Genomic DNA, 15,914 nt, shown 5'->3' with positions numbered 1-15,914 from the left:
TTAATGCTGTAAATTTGATAATTTTAAGATGATAACCTATGAGCTGGGAGAGGACAGCTCAGTTAGTCCCGCTTATGAGACATCGACATTTTTGCTTTTTTTTTCATTAAATAAACAAACATTATATACATTTTGATATTAATCTGAATTTATTGCTTTGTTGATTCTATGCTTATCCAACCCACTTTGTGCTCTATATCAAAAAAAAAATGAAAGGTAGTATTAATCTTTGAATCTAACTATGGGAAAGAAAGAAAATATGCATATTTTTCGAGCCATAATTCACATTACATTTAAGAGTTAAGAGCGTAACTCCTTACCCAAATGTAAACTCTCAGGATAGCCCTGTTAAAAAATTATACACATAGGCACTGCTATAAAGCTTTTCAAACTGCTCTGAAAAGTGTTGGTCTTTCAAGTCATTATGCCTCTTTTTCATACGTCCTCCTATTCACATGCTGCCGATCTCTTTCCCATGCATGGTGGATTCTGCCAGCGAAGTAACAATAACCTTGGGTGGAGTGCACAGCTGAGCTGGAGTCTACAGCATCTGCTTTGATTGCTGGAATCATGGACAGAGCAAAGAGGCATCCTCAGGAGATTGTGTTACTTATTGAACTGTCCAAGTCAGAGCGATGTACTCCAGACCATGGGTCAAAAAGTGTCCAACAAGACTAATTTGCTTAAACTTTTATGAACAGAGAGTGCATAGTTGTACGTGAGGCTCTGCACTATTCATGCAAATTCTATTTACTCATTTTCCTCTCTGTACTTGAGTTTTGAAACCTTTTGCCATCTAGAAACGTAATGAAACACTTGAGTCTTTCTATGGTCTGCAGGCTATTCTTTCTTGCTTTCCCTTTTCCTCACTAGTGCACCTCATCCCCTCTGCAGTACTGGCATCAGCTCTAGGATTCAGGAGGCCTCTGGAGAGGGGGAAAAGCATGAGGGAAACTTGGAACAATATGTTGTAGGTAAATAAATGCGCTGTCTAAAAAAGAATGCCTTTTCAAAACATACCCAGGCCCCCTTGAAGAAGCATGTGCCCCAAATAATGCCCCAATTACTCTACTGATAATATGATAATATACTTCAACCTCTTTCGAAGTCACTGGGTTCACTGCGCAAACAAGGACCAGCACTCTCAGACTGAGGGAATATCATCTGGGGCCTTGAGGAGCTGCACATGAAGGAGTTGTGTGTGTATGTGTGTGTGTGTGCTTGTGTGTGTGCTTGTATGGGAAACAGAGCAAGGGGGATAGACTTACTGTAGAAGTACAGTATTCTATTCAATCCCATTGCCAGCTTTTGCACATTGAAACTGAACTTTTGACTCTGTTATTTAGTCCTGGATCAGAGGCACACAGCTGATTAAACAGTGTGAAATTCAGCGAAGCAGGTGTATCTTAAGCTAATCTGATGATATGGATTATAATATGGCAATAAACCCGAGGATAAGATCTCAGCACTGTGTTGATTAGAATCTTTGGCCAGTGGGCTGAGCTGGCTGGAGAGTGGCCTGACTATTGATACCATATGAGAGGATGAGTCAAAATACTGAGCAGATGTGACGGTGCAGAGTCACAACAGGAAAAAAGGAAACCTAATTACATTTTATCTCAAAAGGTACTGAATTGGCTAAATAGAATTATATGTAGACTGATATAATTCCAACACAATGGCTTTAAAATATGTGCATGAAAAATATTTTTGGGGTTAAATGTACTTTTTCGTCTTTGACTAGCTTCTACAGTTCACTCAAAGGTAAGTACAGGTCTCATTGAGTTACTAGAGTCAATCTCACATCTCAAAACCTGTCATAGCCTTTTTAAAAAATCTGACTTATTTCTGAGAAAAAAAAACTGGGTTCACATCTGAGTATTAAACAAAGTGCTGGATCTGTGCTGGGAAGTAATTAAACTAATCTGTCATGATTCACCCTCTTACTCTGACGATTTTCCATCCCAGTGAAACCACAGCGGTGGAGAGCAAGAGCAGAAATGTATGGATGGAGTGAAATGAAGGAGAAAGTCTTTGCCGTGCAACCCGCTCGAATGATATATCCCTTCCACCAACTGCACCACCTGAAAAGGACATCACTTCCAAGAAGATTTTTTTGGGGAAAGCACCAGTTGCCGACTGCAGACGAGGGGGAGAGAAAGAGAGTGAGAAGGGGGAGAAAAAGTGTTCCTGCGTCACGTTGCTTTAATTTGTTCACCAGCTGCCAATGAAAATGATGACCTGCAGAAGGTTTTTTTTTCTTTCTTTTTCTTCCTCTCTCTTGGCACTGAATATGCACTGGCAAAACACATAGCTGGAGGCACACTCTGAACAAGTGTAATCTTTATAGTATGATGAATACCACAAAGAAGGCTGATAGGACGAGACCCAGCTCTCACACTGATTTCACTGATAAAAGTGCTGCGTTTGTGCTGAATATGTGATCAGTGGCGCATGCGGCAAGTGCAAATCTGTCACCTGAATGTGGAGCTAAAGTGCCAGTTTGGTTATTAAGAACAACTTAACCCTCTAGTCCAGTCCATTTACTCAGTATTAGTAAGAACCTCCTCTCCCTCCAATAAATCTGTAGATTAATCACATTAAAGCACGTGCATGATAAAGACCTGTACCACAGCTTGTTTTTCCTTGTCGTTTTACTTTATTAACGCTTTTAGGAAATTAGGCAAATTCTACAGGGAAAGGATTAAGAGGAAACAAACACAACGCCTCTCGGTGATGTTCTGTTTCAGGTGTCAAGGAGGGGCTCGTCTACCTCCGAGGCAGACTCACTTCCTGCATTCCCCATTACCATATATAAGCCCGAAAAAACGGACTTCTCCTGAAACACTCACAAAGTTTGCAAAGCGCAAAAACTACCCACTTGCAGCCCTCCCTCTCTCCGATCCCTCACAGAGGCTTTAGAGGTGATACCGCCTTGGCAACGCAGGGACAAGGTACCACCGCGCAAGGAAAAGTAAGAGGAATGCGACCGGTGTTGCTGTACTGTATTGTTACAAAGAGGGAGGTTTTAAACTTGATGTAAGCGTACCTGGATTGTAGTGCATCGCATTTTTAAACGACAATCCATTAAGTCTCTCTCTCTCTCTCTCTCTCTCTCTTTCTTTTTTAATTTTTCAGAGTCCTCCAGGACGTGGGATATTCTCTTCTGCGGTTTGCTAAAGAGCAAACATGAAACCTCAGCTATTTACCTTAGACTTAGTACTCTTGTGCATATCTTGCGGAGCAAGTGCACTGGCAGTGACTATTCCTGTTGTGTCCACGTCCCCGCCAGCCGCCAATATCACCAGCCTCGGCGCAGCGCTCGACTTTGGAACAGACACTGTGACTTTTTCAAAAACCAGGAGGAAGCGGTACATTAGTCAGAACGACATGCTCGCAATTCTTGATTACCACAACAAAGTGAGAGGCAAAGTGTTTCCTCCGGCATCCAATATGGAATACATGGTAGGTGACAGATTTTGATTTAAAAATATATATACATATATTTATTGCACGATTTTACTGCAGCCATGTGTTCCATGAACAGGATATTTCACCTCCAACATGCACCAATGAAATATAAGAGCTATGAAAGTAATGCTAGCTCATTTTAATAGTCGCACTACTTTATTTAGGAAGCGTTTTTAGGGTCTACTTGACATCATCAGCTGTTTAGCAGATCATGCTGCAGCAGACCACCAAGGTAGTCACTTCCAAAAGAAGAGGGTGTCATGTATAATACCAGAAGCCTGCTGTAATGGAAACATCCAGTTGACCTGTTAGATGTTAAAGAGTTTCAAGTCCAAAAACAGACTTGATGCTTGCATTTTGTTCATTTGGACATATGCTGTTTTGGCTGACAAACATAAGCGCTTAGACTGATGTGTTTCGATTTAAAACTGCCATTTCCAGCTCTTACGTTGTGTTATCAGTAAAATATTATTAGTGTTGTCCTTTTCCTTTAAAAAAATCAGTTGACTACTTTTTGGGGGCTGCAGTCATGATCCATTCCTAATGGCACCCTTGTGTGCAAGTGTAGAACAAGCTGTTCAGCCTTCATTCATTATAATAAGATAAGATAAGATAACCTTTATTAGTCCCACACGTGGGAAATTTGTTTTGTCACAGCAGGAAGTGGACAGTGCAAAAGTTATGACGCAAAAATTAGAATACAATAAGAATAAATACAGTACACAGCTGTACAGAATAGAATAAAATAATATACTATATACAGTAGAATAAAATAGAATAAAAATATACAATAAGATAAAAATAGAATACGAATGCTATATACAACTGAGTAAAAATACAACGATGCCAGAAATAATAAATGTATTCCTCGAAAGGGTCACTCAGTAAGGGTGACTAGGAAACAAAGTGTCTCCTCTTATGCAACTAATTCGATGGATGATTTTTGTGTTTTGCCATAGTAATGCCTGCAACATTGCTAAGAGCTCAGTGTGCCAACTCTTATCTCATATCGCGCTGCTAAATGAAGATCTTGTGCTGATATTTTCCCCTTGGTTATGTAATGGGTTTTCTTGCTTCCACCTAATCTCTGTGTGTTTTTAGGTGTGGGACGACACACTGGCAAAGACGGCCGAGGACTGGGCTCATGCCTGCCTGTGGGAGCATGGGCCGCCTCACCTCCTCAGGTTCCTGGGTCAAAACCTCTCAGTCAGGACAGGACGGTGAGTGACCTTTGACTCCACCCCCCCTTCCCTGACATCTGCTGACCCTCTCTCAGCAGTCATGGTCGTTGCCTTGTTGCCCCCTTCTTCTTTCCCCTTAAGGTTTTTCCACTGTGACCTGGTGACTGGCTAAGGAATGCTCCTGTAACCCTTCAAATAAACACAAAAACCTTGCTTTCAGCCATGACCCATGAGGACAAAAGCCTGTCCCTTTTACTGGGTCTTGATTTTCCATTTGGAAACAGAGGGCACCTTCATGTGTTCCTACTTTTAGATTTTATTGAGGAGCCACATGGAGTACAGGCTATTTGAACATGTCCTTCTGAACTCATTAATACATCTCTAAAAGCAAACAAACAAGGAAACTGATGTTTCTTGTGGAGCCACAAAAATTGGTGAAAACTTTTTTTTTTTTTTTTTTTTACTTTTTTTTGCCAGTATCTTAGTGTATAGGATACAAACATATCTAAAACTCAATGTGAAGAAGAAGATTTTTAAAATCATTATACTGACACTTATATATATCACAATATCAAGGTGTTGTGTTTATGTGGCACTGAACCATTGAAAACCATGGAAACCATTGAAAGTCGGTTATTATAGTCATACCGAGGTGAGTGACTAAACTGGAAAACTAAAGGGTTTAAGATATGAGATGTCAGCCGATGGAGGAAACTAAAATATCTTCACACATACCTGGACAAAACTAGATCAGGGCTATAGTAAACAGTTCTTTAATCTTCTTCCAATTTGTCAAACAAAATAACAGATTTTCATAATTTTCCCATCATTTCCCCTGCTGCTGGAATTGCAAATGCTGTGATCTCCCATTTGCTTGAAAAAATTATAATGACACAAGTCACAACTGATAATATGAGTCTTGCTGAAATTTAAGTGTTCTGTTCACAGATATCGATCCATTCTTCAGCTGGTGAAGCCGTGGTATGATGAGGTGAAAGATTACGCCTTCCCCTACCCCCGTGACTGCAACCCTCGGTGCCCACTCAGATGCTACGGACCCATGTGTACCCATTACACACAGGTAGTAGTCGCACACTTACTCAGGCTACAGTAGAAATGCTGCTGGGGGGGCTTCAAGTAACAGCTGCTCTTTTTAATATGCAGATGGTCTGGGCAACATCCAACAAAGTCGGCTGTGCCGTGCACACGTGCCACAACATGAATGTGTGGGGTGCGGTGTGGAAGAGGGCGACATATTTAGTTTGCAACTACTCTCCTAAGTAAGTGTACTTGCTAACCTGACAGTTAACTGTGTGGTTCATGTTACACAATCTCACGTAGTGTAGCTTTCACGCTGAAAGGAAACCTTTTATTTCGAATGAACTTGTTAACCTGATGACGACACGCTAACGACAGGCTTAATCCTGACACAGTTTGCTCTGTTCTGTGCTTAGCTGCGAAATGCCACCCATTATGGTAGGAGCACCAAAGCACCGGAGGGCCACGAACCAAAAGAAAAAGTCTCTAAATATCTCAGAGAATCAAAGAACACCCAGACTTGTGACTGACTTGTGACCCGAGGTTCTTTAATCTCACTAGTTTGAGACATACGTGTGAGAAGAACTGGCTCATGACCCACTTTTAGCTTGCTAACTGGGAATGTGGTCTCAGTGCTCTTGTGCTTTACACGGTCCTGCAGAGGTCACTGTTGTCACGGTCTACAACGAGAAGTTCTGTGCATGATGCCAGCTGGCTCTGGAATATGCAATAGTCACTGAAATCTGAACCTTATGTTTTTTACACATGTAAAAAGCAATTTCACACCCATTTCCATTTAGGGATCGTACTCAATGTTTCAGTCATATACCCAAAGATCTTCTACACCAGGTAGTCTTTCTGCTAATGAAGACCACAGAATGACTGAAAAAATGGCTGAAAATCTATCGCTTAGGCAACTGCTACTTCCTTTCTAGCTCTGTGGTTATTTTTGTGATTCATTCACACTAGATGTTACTGTCTTCCAGGGGTAACTGGATCGGAGAGGCTCCCTACAAAGTAGGCGTACCCTGCTCCGCATGCCCTCCCAGCTACGGGGGCTCGTGCAGCAACAACATGTGCTTCCCCGCTCTCAAGACAAACTACCTGCACTGGTTCAAATAAACAAAGGTTTCCTCTCAACATAAGCTGACAACCTACAGTACCACAGAGACATTATTTTAATCCAGTAAGGATTTGCACAATAGTCGTGGACCACGCTAATTTGTATATATGGGCTTATTTAAAGACAGAAACATGCATTTAAAGGCAGCGTAAAATTTTAGCTTTGATCACTTGTAAATAATCTGTAAATTAATTTGTTTTATACCAAAACTGCAAAGACTATTTTAACTGATGCAATATATTTAAATGTAAAATGGGTCCTTTTAACAGCGCAGACTGTACAGTGCGTGGTTTTTACTATACCAGTTTACAGCTGACAGTGTGGTAATAAAGGACATTACTACCATCACAACTCCTCATAGCTGCTCACTTTGGTGCTACGGGCATCACACCACCATGCTGTGTGCTCTGCCTTCACAGGAATGCTCTGATATAAGGATCAAAGCTTTTGACCTCAGAGGGGAAACCCCCCACACTGACAGTGTCAGCAGCTTATAAGCTCAAGTGTGCTGCAGTTCCAGCTTGTGTCCGGCAGCAAGTTTGTTGACAAAAGTGCAGAATATACATCAGTTAGAGTGGGAAAGCAACTTGTCAAGTTACACAACACCTCAGTGGTTGGACGTTTGTTTAAAGTGCAAAACAATGCATTTTCTCTGTGTACCATTACAGAGACTTCATCCGTTTGGGCGTTTCACAGGTTTCATACAGTGTTCATGTCATTTTGTATTCTAAGAAGCGCATAAAATCATTTGACCCACATATCTGTTATATAGTCATATTTGTTATTGGTATCCTACTGTATATTACCACTATATACAGTCTATTGATGTTGTTTATGTATTTCGTTATAATCACTGATGTAGCCAAGCTTTAGGCACTTGAGTGCACCTTAATTGTTTGTAAATTTCCAAAATACTCAAAAATTATTATTATTTTGTATATGTAGATAATCATTATACTTTGATTATCTTCAAATATACTGTAAGTTATTCATTTTTATATTAAATATATATATATTTAAGTGATATTAATTTTTGTTTTGTAAAAGGATTGGAGTGCAATGAAATCATTTTTAATCAATCAGAAAAAAAAGAGTTAAAAAAACAAAAGAAATTAACATTTTCAGCACTGATTGTGAACCTTTTCTCCGTTTGTGTTTTGTACTTGTAATAAAATGTTCTATTTTGATTGTTTGTTTGTTCCGTTGTATGCTTTGGGCAGCTCATGTCGTCCCTCTGGCTAAAAGCAGTATCATTATCCAGCGTCTGCTCTGTGTTGTCTTAAATTGATTATCTTTCTGACTCTTTGATTCTCAATTAAAGAGTGCCCTTGAAAAGCCCCACATCCTGCGTATCAACAGCAAAAACGGGGAGAAAAGAAAACATCTTCAGGCTACAACCGAATCCTAATAAGAGAAGGTTGACTTTGGCCCCGACGGTCTGTGTCTACATAAATGAACAGATAACTGATAGGGTTTCAGGGGACTGTCATGTTTGGGTTTCTCCACTGAAACCATCGACCTTACTGAGGGGGAGAAGCAACGAGCAGCAAGAATGCTGGATGTAGAAAGAGGCGTATCATCGGAGACGTAGCCAAATTGTAAAAATGGGATGGTCTAAACAGTGGATGCAGAAAAATTTGTAAGAGGTAGAAACACAGGGAGAGAAGTCAGGATGTAAAGCCGCTGGTGTGCGCAGCAGCATTGCACTATTAAACACTTTCATGATAACCTTTGCTTAGCGTGACAATTGCAAACCACTTCCTGCACATTTTTGCAGCCAGAAAGAGCAGCCCATTCCCTGGAACTAAACAGCAGAGAGTTTTTGAGGAACACATTAGTATGCATGGGAAAAAATCTTCCCGTCTGTGTAAATGCCAGGTCCTGCGCCAAACAGATGATAGTGAGTGTTTAAAAAGACACATCATCAGGATGCGGAGCGCGATGCGACGACCAGTTAGACAGTCTGCTGTGGATGTTATCCATCAATGATTGAAGCAGAGCAGAGGTTAAGGACATGGGTTTGGGCTGGGATGAAAGCAGCTTGTGATGGCTCGAGGGCATGAGCAAGAAAACACCTGCAAATGAAGTGTAAATTGGAAAGGGAACAAATATGTCCATAACATTCATGAGTTTGGACTTAATTCAGCTTTTTTCTTCCTTCTTCTTACTAATGAATGAGTGGAAACACTTTGAAAACTTCTACTTGACAGTTAATTTACACTTAAAACCTGATGCTGTTTGTTGGAGTTTGTCATTTATGTCTTTTTTTTTTTCCTGTAGTGACGCTTTTTAAGCTTTTTTCAGATTTCTATTTTGACATCGTTGTGCAGACCCAGTACTCTGAAGGACACTGTTATCAGCTTGCTAGTTCCACAAAACAGACTGGCTAGTCTTAACGTGACCCCTCAACTCCTTTTAGCAGTGACACATTTTAGCTGCTTCTGTGGGCAGCTGTTGCTCAAGAGGTTGAGTAGGTCATCTACTAACGGGAAGGTCAGTAGTTCAGTCCCAACTTATCTAGTCTGTACCTTGATGTATCCTTGGGAAAGATACTCAAGTTGGAATTGTCCCCACTGCTTTTGTGTGAGTATGTTATTGTAAGTATAGAAAAAAACGTGAACGAGGCTTGTAGTAGAAAGCATTTTGAGTACTCAAACTGAAAGGTGCTTTATAAATACTGGCCCATTTATTACTCTTCAAATGCCAATTTAAGATCAGAAATTTGGTGCGTGCGCTTGGCTGAGGAGCCAAACATGCAAAGCTATCATCTGTGGGATCTTAAATGAAAGCCTCTAAGTCAGAATGATGTCTAGATGCATTGATACTGTATCGCTGTGGATCTTCGGTTTGTCTCAAATAGCTGGCCTGCCGGTAAAGGACAGCTGTTCGTGACGGGGCTGGAGGACGGCTGAATGATGGTCACCTCTCCCCAATCGAGAATCTGGTGCTAAATAACTTGTAAACAATTTGATTCTGTGTCAGGGTGTTGTGGTAACATCTATTTAACGGCAGCCCTCACTCTAGTAGGGATGGCTGTACCTTGGGTGGTTGAGCAGGTTGCCTACTATCCTAAAGGTTCAGTTCACTGGCTCTTCCAGTTTACAAGTTGCTCTCTGATGATGATGATGATGATGATGATGATGATCAGAGAGTATAGAAAGGTATAACGGAGGCATGTTTAGTGCTTTTTAGTGCTTTACCAGGAAAGCCTGCAGGTTTCTGGTAGCCAAACTTTGTCAGTGCACCTGGCCAGTCTAACTGCTGACTCTTTAAATACTTTTTCTTTGGATGGCTTCAGCCTGGTTATTTTAGGTTTTATTTTATACAACACCATACACCTTACATTCAAACAGCCAAAAAGCTGCTGACACTTTAACTAACATGACTGGGGTTTTTTTGTGGTTATTTTTGGTTAATAAATTGGTACATTTTGGTTAAACTACGTTTCTCCCGTGATTTTTTTAGGGCTCATGATCATAACAACCCACACGTGGTCTTTCAGTTGACTTCATTCAGGAAAACAAGCTTCAACTGTTTTTATATTTAGATTCAGATTTTTAACCAGCAAGAATTTTTTTTTTAGTATGATGCTGCTAATCCCTCACCCAGCACGTGGTAGTTAAGCAAGAAGAATAAAATCTTATGAGGACCCACTCAAAGACCCCCCCAAAAAACGAGTTAAACACAATCAGAAAGCTGGAGAAGTAAAACAGATGTTCAGTCCCCAGATGCTGCAGCAATAAATCCACTTCAACTGGCTTACACTGTCGGCCTGTGCCAGCATCTACCGAGGCGATGATGATGCATCTGCGATCTCGTCTGAAGGTGCACCACTTTTCCTAATAACACACGTGAATTACCGACCTGTCGGATAAACTGTAACTGCTGAAACATTTAAGTCTCCCTCAAGTGTGAAGGTGGTGAAATGTTTATTTACAAAGAGGATGGAGACTTCATAAGGACCTTGGCAGGTTGATAGATTATGAACCAGGAGCGGGTGAGTGCGAGGAGTCAGTTTCCAAATGTGCAAAGAGCCATCCAAATCTAATAATGGCGAGAAGTATGAGAAAGACTTTGTCACAGTTTGAGTATAATAACGAAGAAGAGGGATAAATCTTTTGTGTGGATGGTTAGAAGGGTTTTTTTAAATATATATTTGGTGCACAGCTGTAGAAAAAGTCTCCTCCACTTTATCGTCTCTGTACTCTACAACCTCTGTGCCCTCCCTGACTGCACAGAATGGTTGAAAACTTGGCTTCGCTTTGCCTCAGAGGGGATATTGGGAGAGACTTCGTTTTTATTCAGTGTATTTTTCCTTGTTCTTCAGTCCCCCCGAAGCACAACAACTATGTTTAGTTTGTTCCCCTTGCAGCTCAACCATCGGAAATGCACCCTGTGCCCTGTCCAAGCCTCGCTCTGTCTGCAAACCTCCCAAAAATCCTTTACTGGCATAGCAGCAGAGCAGCTTGAGGACATCAAAATGGAGCTGCTATTAGGAAAGAAAAAGCTAAAATAAGGGCTCAGTGAATTTAAAAAACCAGCAGTGTAAATTCTGTTACGCACAAGATCATAAATCACCTTGTAATGCAAGCATAAACAGGTTGGGTGAAACTGGCTTTTAGTGAGCTTAGAGAGAGGAAGAGTGTCTGCATAGATTTTTTACTTCCTTGTGCTTATGGGGCGAGGGGAAAATAAATAAGTCAGCAGAGTTTTATTGCCAAATAAAGATCTGTCACCCTCAGGAGCTTAGATGTTAGGCTGCTGTAGGCTGAGATAGACACATCATTATCTTTGAGAACCACACTCACTACAAAGCTAATGCAGCTAATCCAGAAAGTCCTATAGACAAGTGTTTTGGATGATAAGGAAAGTTTTGCATATAAATTATCAGAAATTAAAACTGACAGATTACCTTGATGCTTGACTTTGTCCTTCAACTCAATGAAAGGCCCATCATGAAATCGGCTCATTGGGATTCGATTGGTCAGAAGACGGTGATTTTATTGTTCATGTTGGCTTAAACAGGAACAATAAAATAATACAATAGAAACAGCCTCTCTAATTTTGAGCTTTATAAAACCTGCAGACAAGAGTCAAGCTCATGCTCTGTTTGCTCACGTTCATTCTCAGTTCCTCTTTACAAGGTGAAATGAAAAAGTAATGGAACTTGATTTAAATTTGGCTCCCTTCGAGGTCATTTTCTTATGCAGCTCTGCACCACATCCAAGACTTTTCCTGGTAGAAGTTCTCTTTTGCCCACTTGCACTTGTGCATTTGTAGTTTTTCGGAAGAAGGTAGTCAGGCCAGGATGGTGGATGGTGAGCAAAAAAACTCCTTCAGTGCAGACATGGACCATAACTCAGTTACACATGTCAGGACGTTACCCTGGGGAATGAATTCTTTGCAAATGTGAAAACATTTGCAAGCAAATCTTCCAAAGAGCAACCCAGACATAGCAAGGATATGTGGTGGTGCATTGCTTCACAAGGTGTTGACCTTGAAGGAGAGATTGGCTTAAATTAATAAGATGCTTTTCATCAGCTGGATTCCAAAACTTTTTGTGAATGAGTGAGTGAGTAAGTGACTGAGTACTTTTCCAGTGAGCCATCTGCCATCTACCTTCTTCAGGCTGCTGCAACCAAACTGTGCATAAGTCATCATTTGTACTCCACTTCACCATCTACAGAAGAGTTAAGTCTATCGTCTTGCAAATAGATGATAGACTCAGTTTTACAAACTCGTGGAATTTTTGTTTATTCAGCTGCTTCAAAGGTCAAATTTGAACATCCTTATCAATCAAATAATCACCCACAAGTACATATTCACACCTCCGACAGGTCAGGGATGAGCCTGTTGACATACCTGTTTCCCAGAGACTGACATCAGCTACTCGAAGTATGTTTTTGGCTCTCCTCAGACGCTGTCATGTCCATGCTGAAACCCCATTGTGTCCATAAATGTCTTGGGGAGTTAAATGCAGGGTGACTTCTTCTTTTCTGCTGGATGCCCTTACTTCAAACAAGGAGTAAAAAATAAAGCATTTCAGGTACACAAATCATTTGCGGTGTCTCAGGCATCTATTTTTGTCTATATTCAAGACAAAGCTGTCATAATATGGGTGGGAAACATTTCATTTCACAGAAGGTTTTCATGGCTGGGTTTAAACATGCTCACCACGCTAGAAGTACCCAAGCGAACGCTGATGTTTCTCGAAATCAGCCGCAATGAAACAAGACACCAGTTCAGCTCAAGCTGGCTTGTGTTACGGTCACTTTTCTTGTCTGGTGACTTTTCCTTGGCAAAGTAAGTTTCTAACATGGACTAGTAAAATATAAATAAAGCATATCTGGCATACTTCAGCATAGATATTCAATTTTACAACAAAGCACATAAGCAGGGTCTTGTCATAAAACTGTATAGTCTATATTCACCATATGCAACATTAAAGGTAATTATATGCTTTCAAACTGACATCTCAGACCTGCAGTGGCCATAACATTGAATCTACAACATGTCTAATGTTGAAACAAGCTTCACTTGACCCGTCTCGCTTAGTCTAGGAACACAAACTGAGGCAAAGGTTGCCCGCGTTTGGTGTTTGCCTTCCATATCCTATTGTAGTCTTTGTTTTGGATGGGGCCGAGTTAGCCTCCTCGCAGGGCCTAGCAGGGACTTCAGACAAGCGACATCCTGCAGCTGCAAAACACGGGCCAAAATCAATGTCGTCCCAGAAGCACAGTGCTGGGAAAGTGCTGCCTAATCAGATGGGCTTCCTCCTTCACTCTCAACTCTTTTTTACACACTCAGCCAAACAAGCTCAGCGTGGCTTTGATGCTGATATCAATTCATGGTACACTGACCCTTTTGCTCCCACATTATGCGTCGCATTTTCTATTCAGGGTTAAATAAACCCCAAACCCTCTAAATTCATAAAAATAACCCTGTCAACTGTTCTTTTTTTGTATTACTGAGTTGGTCACTGAGAAAGGGTTTCGACATCCAATGCGGCAAACCAACTTTCGCTTCAAATGCAAGAAACTGCATGATTATGGGATTCTCTCCCGAGGAGAATATAAGGTGACATTAGACCGCAGTGTATTTGGCATCACTGTGTTGAGTTTCTTTTGGTTTCAGTCGGTTTGTGGGCAAAAGCAGTAATCTGCAAACATTCAGTTCAAGGGAGCCACATTTCTGCTAGTATTACTCAGTTGGTAACATCATGAAATCTGACATGAATCAAGGGTGTATTTAGATACCCACAATTCCCCAGCGTCTATTGTCTCTACATCATCACTTTAGGTTTTTTGTTTGCTCAGGATTTTACCCTAATAGCCTGAGCGATGGATAAGTGCCTCAGTTTACCCAGAGCTCCTTTTGTGGTGTTACAGCGGGGGAGCTGAAGCATTTTAGCCTGTCATCAGGAACTGAGGTTGACTGAGAGATCCACATTGTATATAAAAAGATACTGACACCTGGTGGTTAAGGGAAGATTTGATATTTGTCATGCATTTCCCTACAAGCAAGTCAAAATGTTTATAAATACTACATATTATAGAAAGAGCCAGCATTGTTCAGGAGGCAACACACACTTGTGATTCAAAAGCCTGCTCGGTGTCACCTCTGTATCTTTTTAAACGGCAGTTACAGGATGTTTACAGATTGCAATTTAAAGCTTGAATAATACTGTGTGTAGTGATGTGTGACATATAGAGTTTCTCAATTTTGGCTTTTTAAACTGCTCTATATTATTACTCACTGCATTTCAAAGCAGCATTCATTTTTCTGCATGCATGAAAGCATATGGAGCAACCTATGGAACAAGGCATGGTGGGTTTTTTTCAAGTTGTCACACACAAGTGACTTAAGAAAACACCCAGAAAGCAAATTAAATGTTCACTACTCTGCAAAAGACTTTGTTTCTTTACATTTTGCTTCCAAGGAGCCAGGCTTTCTTATGATGTTTTAATGTGCAGTAGCTCTCCAGGCTTTCTAAAGCATTTCCAAGTTTTTCTTTGGACATTGGCTGCTTTTTCTGACATTTTTGGTCCATGCCTTGTACCTCCCCATTTTCAGATGAGTGGTCTTTCTTCGTTAAGCCACTTATCACTGATCTCTCAAACATTCAAGCATAAAAAGGAACCTAACTCAATCAATCAACATTGTGTCTACACATAACAGTATTTTTGCACCAACAAGTGAATTCCCAAATTAGCTGAAAGCCTGGCATATCTTGGCATTGTGTGCAGTTTGTCCCAAAAGAAGAAGTGGCAGTAGCATCTGAAAGTCATGTCAAAAAAGAAACAAGAACAAATAAAGACCTGATACAGCACCTGAGCCCTTCAGTTGATCCGTTCACTATTCCCTGAGAATGGAATAAAAGGCAGCCAACATCCAGAGAAGAGCTTTGGATGTCCTACAGGAAACCTGGATAAGTATTCCTGAAGACTACTTAAAGAAATTACAAGAAAGCTGCCCAAGAGAGTTATGGCTGTGTTGAAGAATAAAGGTGGTCATACCAAATTTAGACTTTTGAAGAACTGTACAGACGTTGCTTTTGCCTAATTTACTGTATTTCCATGAATGTTTGCACGTTTTAATAAATCACTGGACCTATTTCCTATTTTCCGAGCAAAACATGAATAACTGGCTCAAGATATTTGCTTAGTATGGTATTACAGGAGAGTGTACTGGGTGTACTGTAAACCAATAACACATTACAGACACAAGCAAAGATGATGCAAGGTTTCAGACTTTCAGGGCTCTTAAAAACCATTAAAAAGCAGCGAAAGGCTCCGAGCTGAAATTACACATAATGAGTACTTTTGACACGCTGTTGACAGTATTTCTGCTCTTTGACTTAAGTGACACTGTTTTATATTACTTTTACTTTTGTGCGGTAAATTGGACATGTCCTGGGCTGTGAAGTTTGGCAGCGTGGTTTAACACAGTTTCCTGTAAATGAAAATGGAAAGTGAAACAGAGGAAGGGATGGAAGAGGAAAAAAATACAACAGAAATTAAAAATCGTCATCTTTGGAAAAATAAAATTACATCTCGCAGAAAAGAAGTTTGAATCCAACACCAACAGAAGACTAGTGGATT

The 15,914-nt window shown here is 40.6% G+C and overlaps 1 protein-coding gene across 2 annotated transcripts; it reads left to right on the top strand.

Moving 5' to 3' along the window:
- The first annotated feature begins 2,837 nt into the window (after positions 1-2,837).
- Positions 2,838-8,000, top strand: pi15a (peptidase inhibitor 15a). Of its 2 annotated transcripts, none has more exons than XM_026179982.2 (6): positions 2,838-2,974; positions 3,139-3,465; positions 4,573-4,691; positions 5,601-5,733; positions 5,817-5,932; positions 6,677-8,000. In XM_026179982.2, exons 2-6 carry the CDS (start codon positions 3,190-3,192, stop codon positions 6,810-6,812), a joined length of 780 nt encoding a protein of 259 aa, XP_026035767.1. In that variant the 5' UTR covers positions 2,838-2,974; positions 3,139-3,189; the 3' UTR covers positions 6,813-8,000. The 2 variants fall into 2 exon arrangements, with proteins under 2 accessions (XP_026035767.1, XP_026035768.1); XM_026179983.2 differs by having other exon boundaries at positions 2,906-3,039.
- The last annotated feature ends 7,914 nt before the right edge of the window (positions 8,001-15,914 follow it).

The sequence above is a fragment of the Astatotilapia calliptera genome, chromosome 9 (genome assembly GCF_964374335.1).
Source record: "Astatotilapia calliptera chromosome 9, fAstCal68.1, whole genome shotgun sequence".
NCBI lineage: Eukaryota > Metazoa > Chordata > Actinopteri > Cichliformes > Cichlidae > Astatotilapia > Astatotilapia calliptera.
This window is presented reverse-complemented; position numbering and strand designations above follow the sequence as displayed.

What these genes read in the sequence shown, in the direction of transcription:
- pi15a (XM_026179982.2), top strand. Translation starts at nt 3,190, where the DNA reads ATGAAACCTCAGCTATTTACCTTAGACTTAGTACTCTTGTGCATATCT. An exon ending in CATCCAATATGGAATACATG is followed by an intron (nt 3,466 to 4,572) that starts GTAGGTGACAGA and finishes GTGTGTTTTTAG; the next exon opens with GTGTGGGACGACACACTGGC. An exon ending in CTCTCAGTCAGGACAGGACG is followed by an intron (nt 4,692 to 5,600) that starts GTGAGTGACCTT and finishes TTCTGTTCACAG; the next exon opens with ATATCGATCCATTCTTCAGC.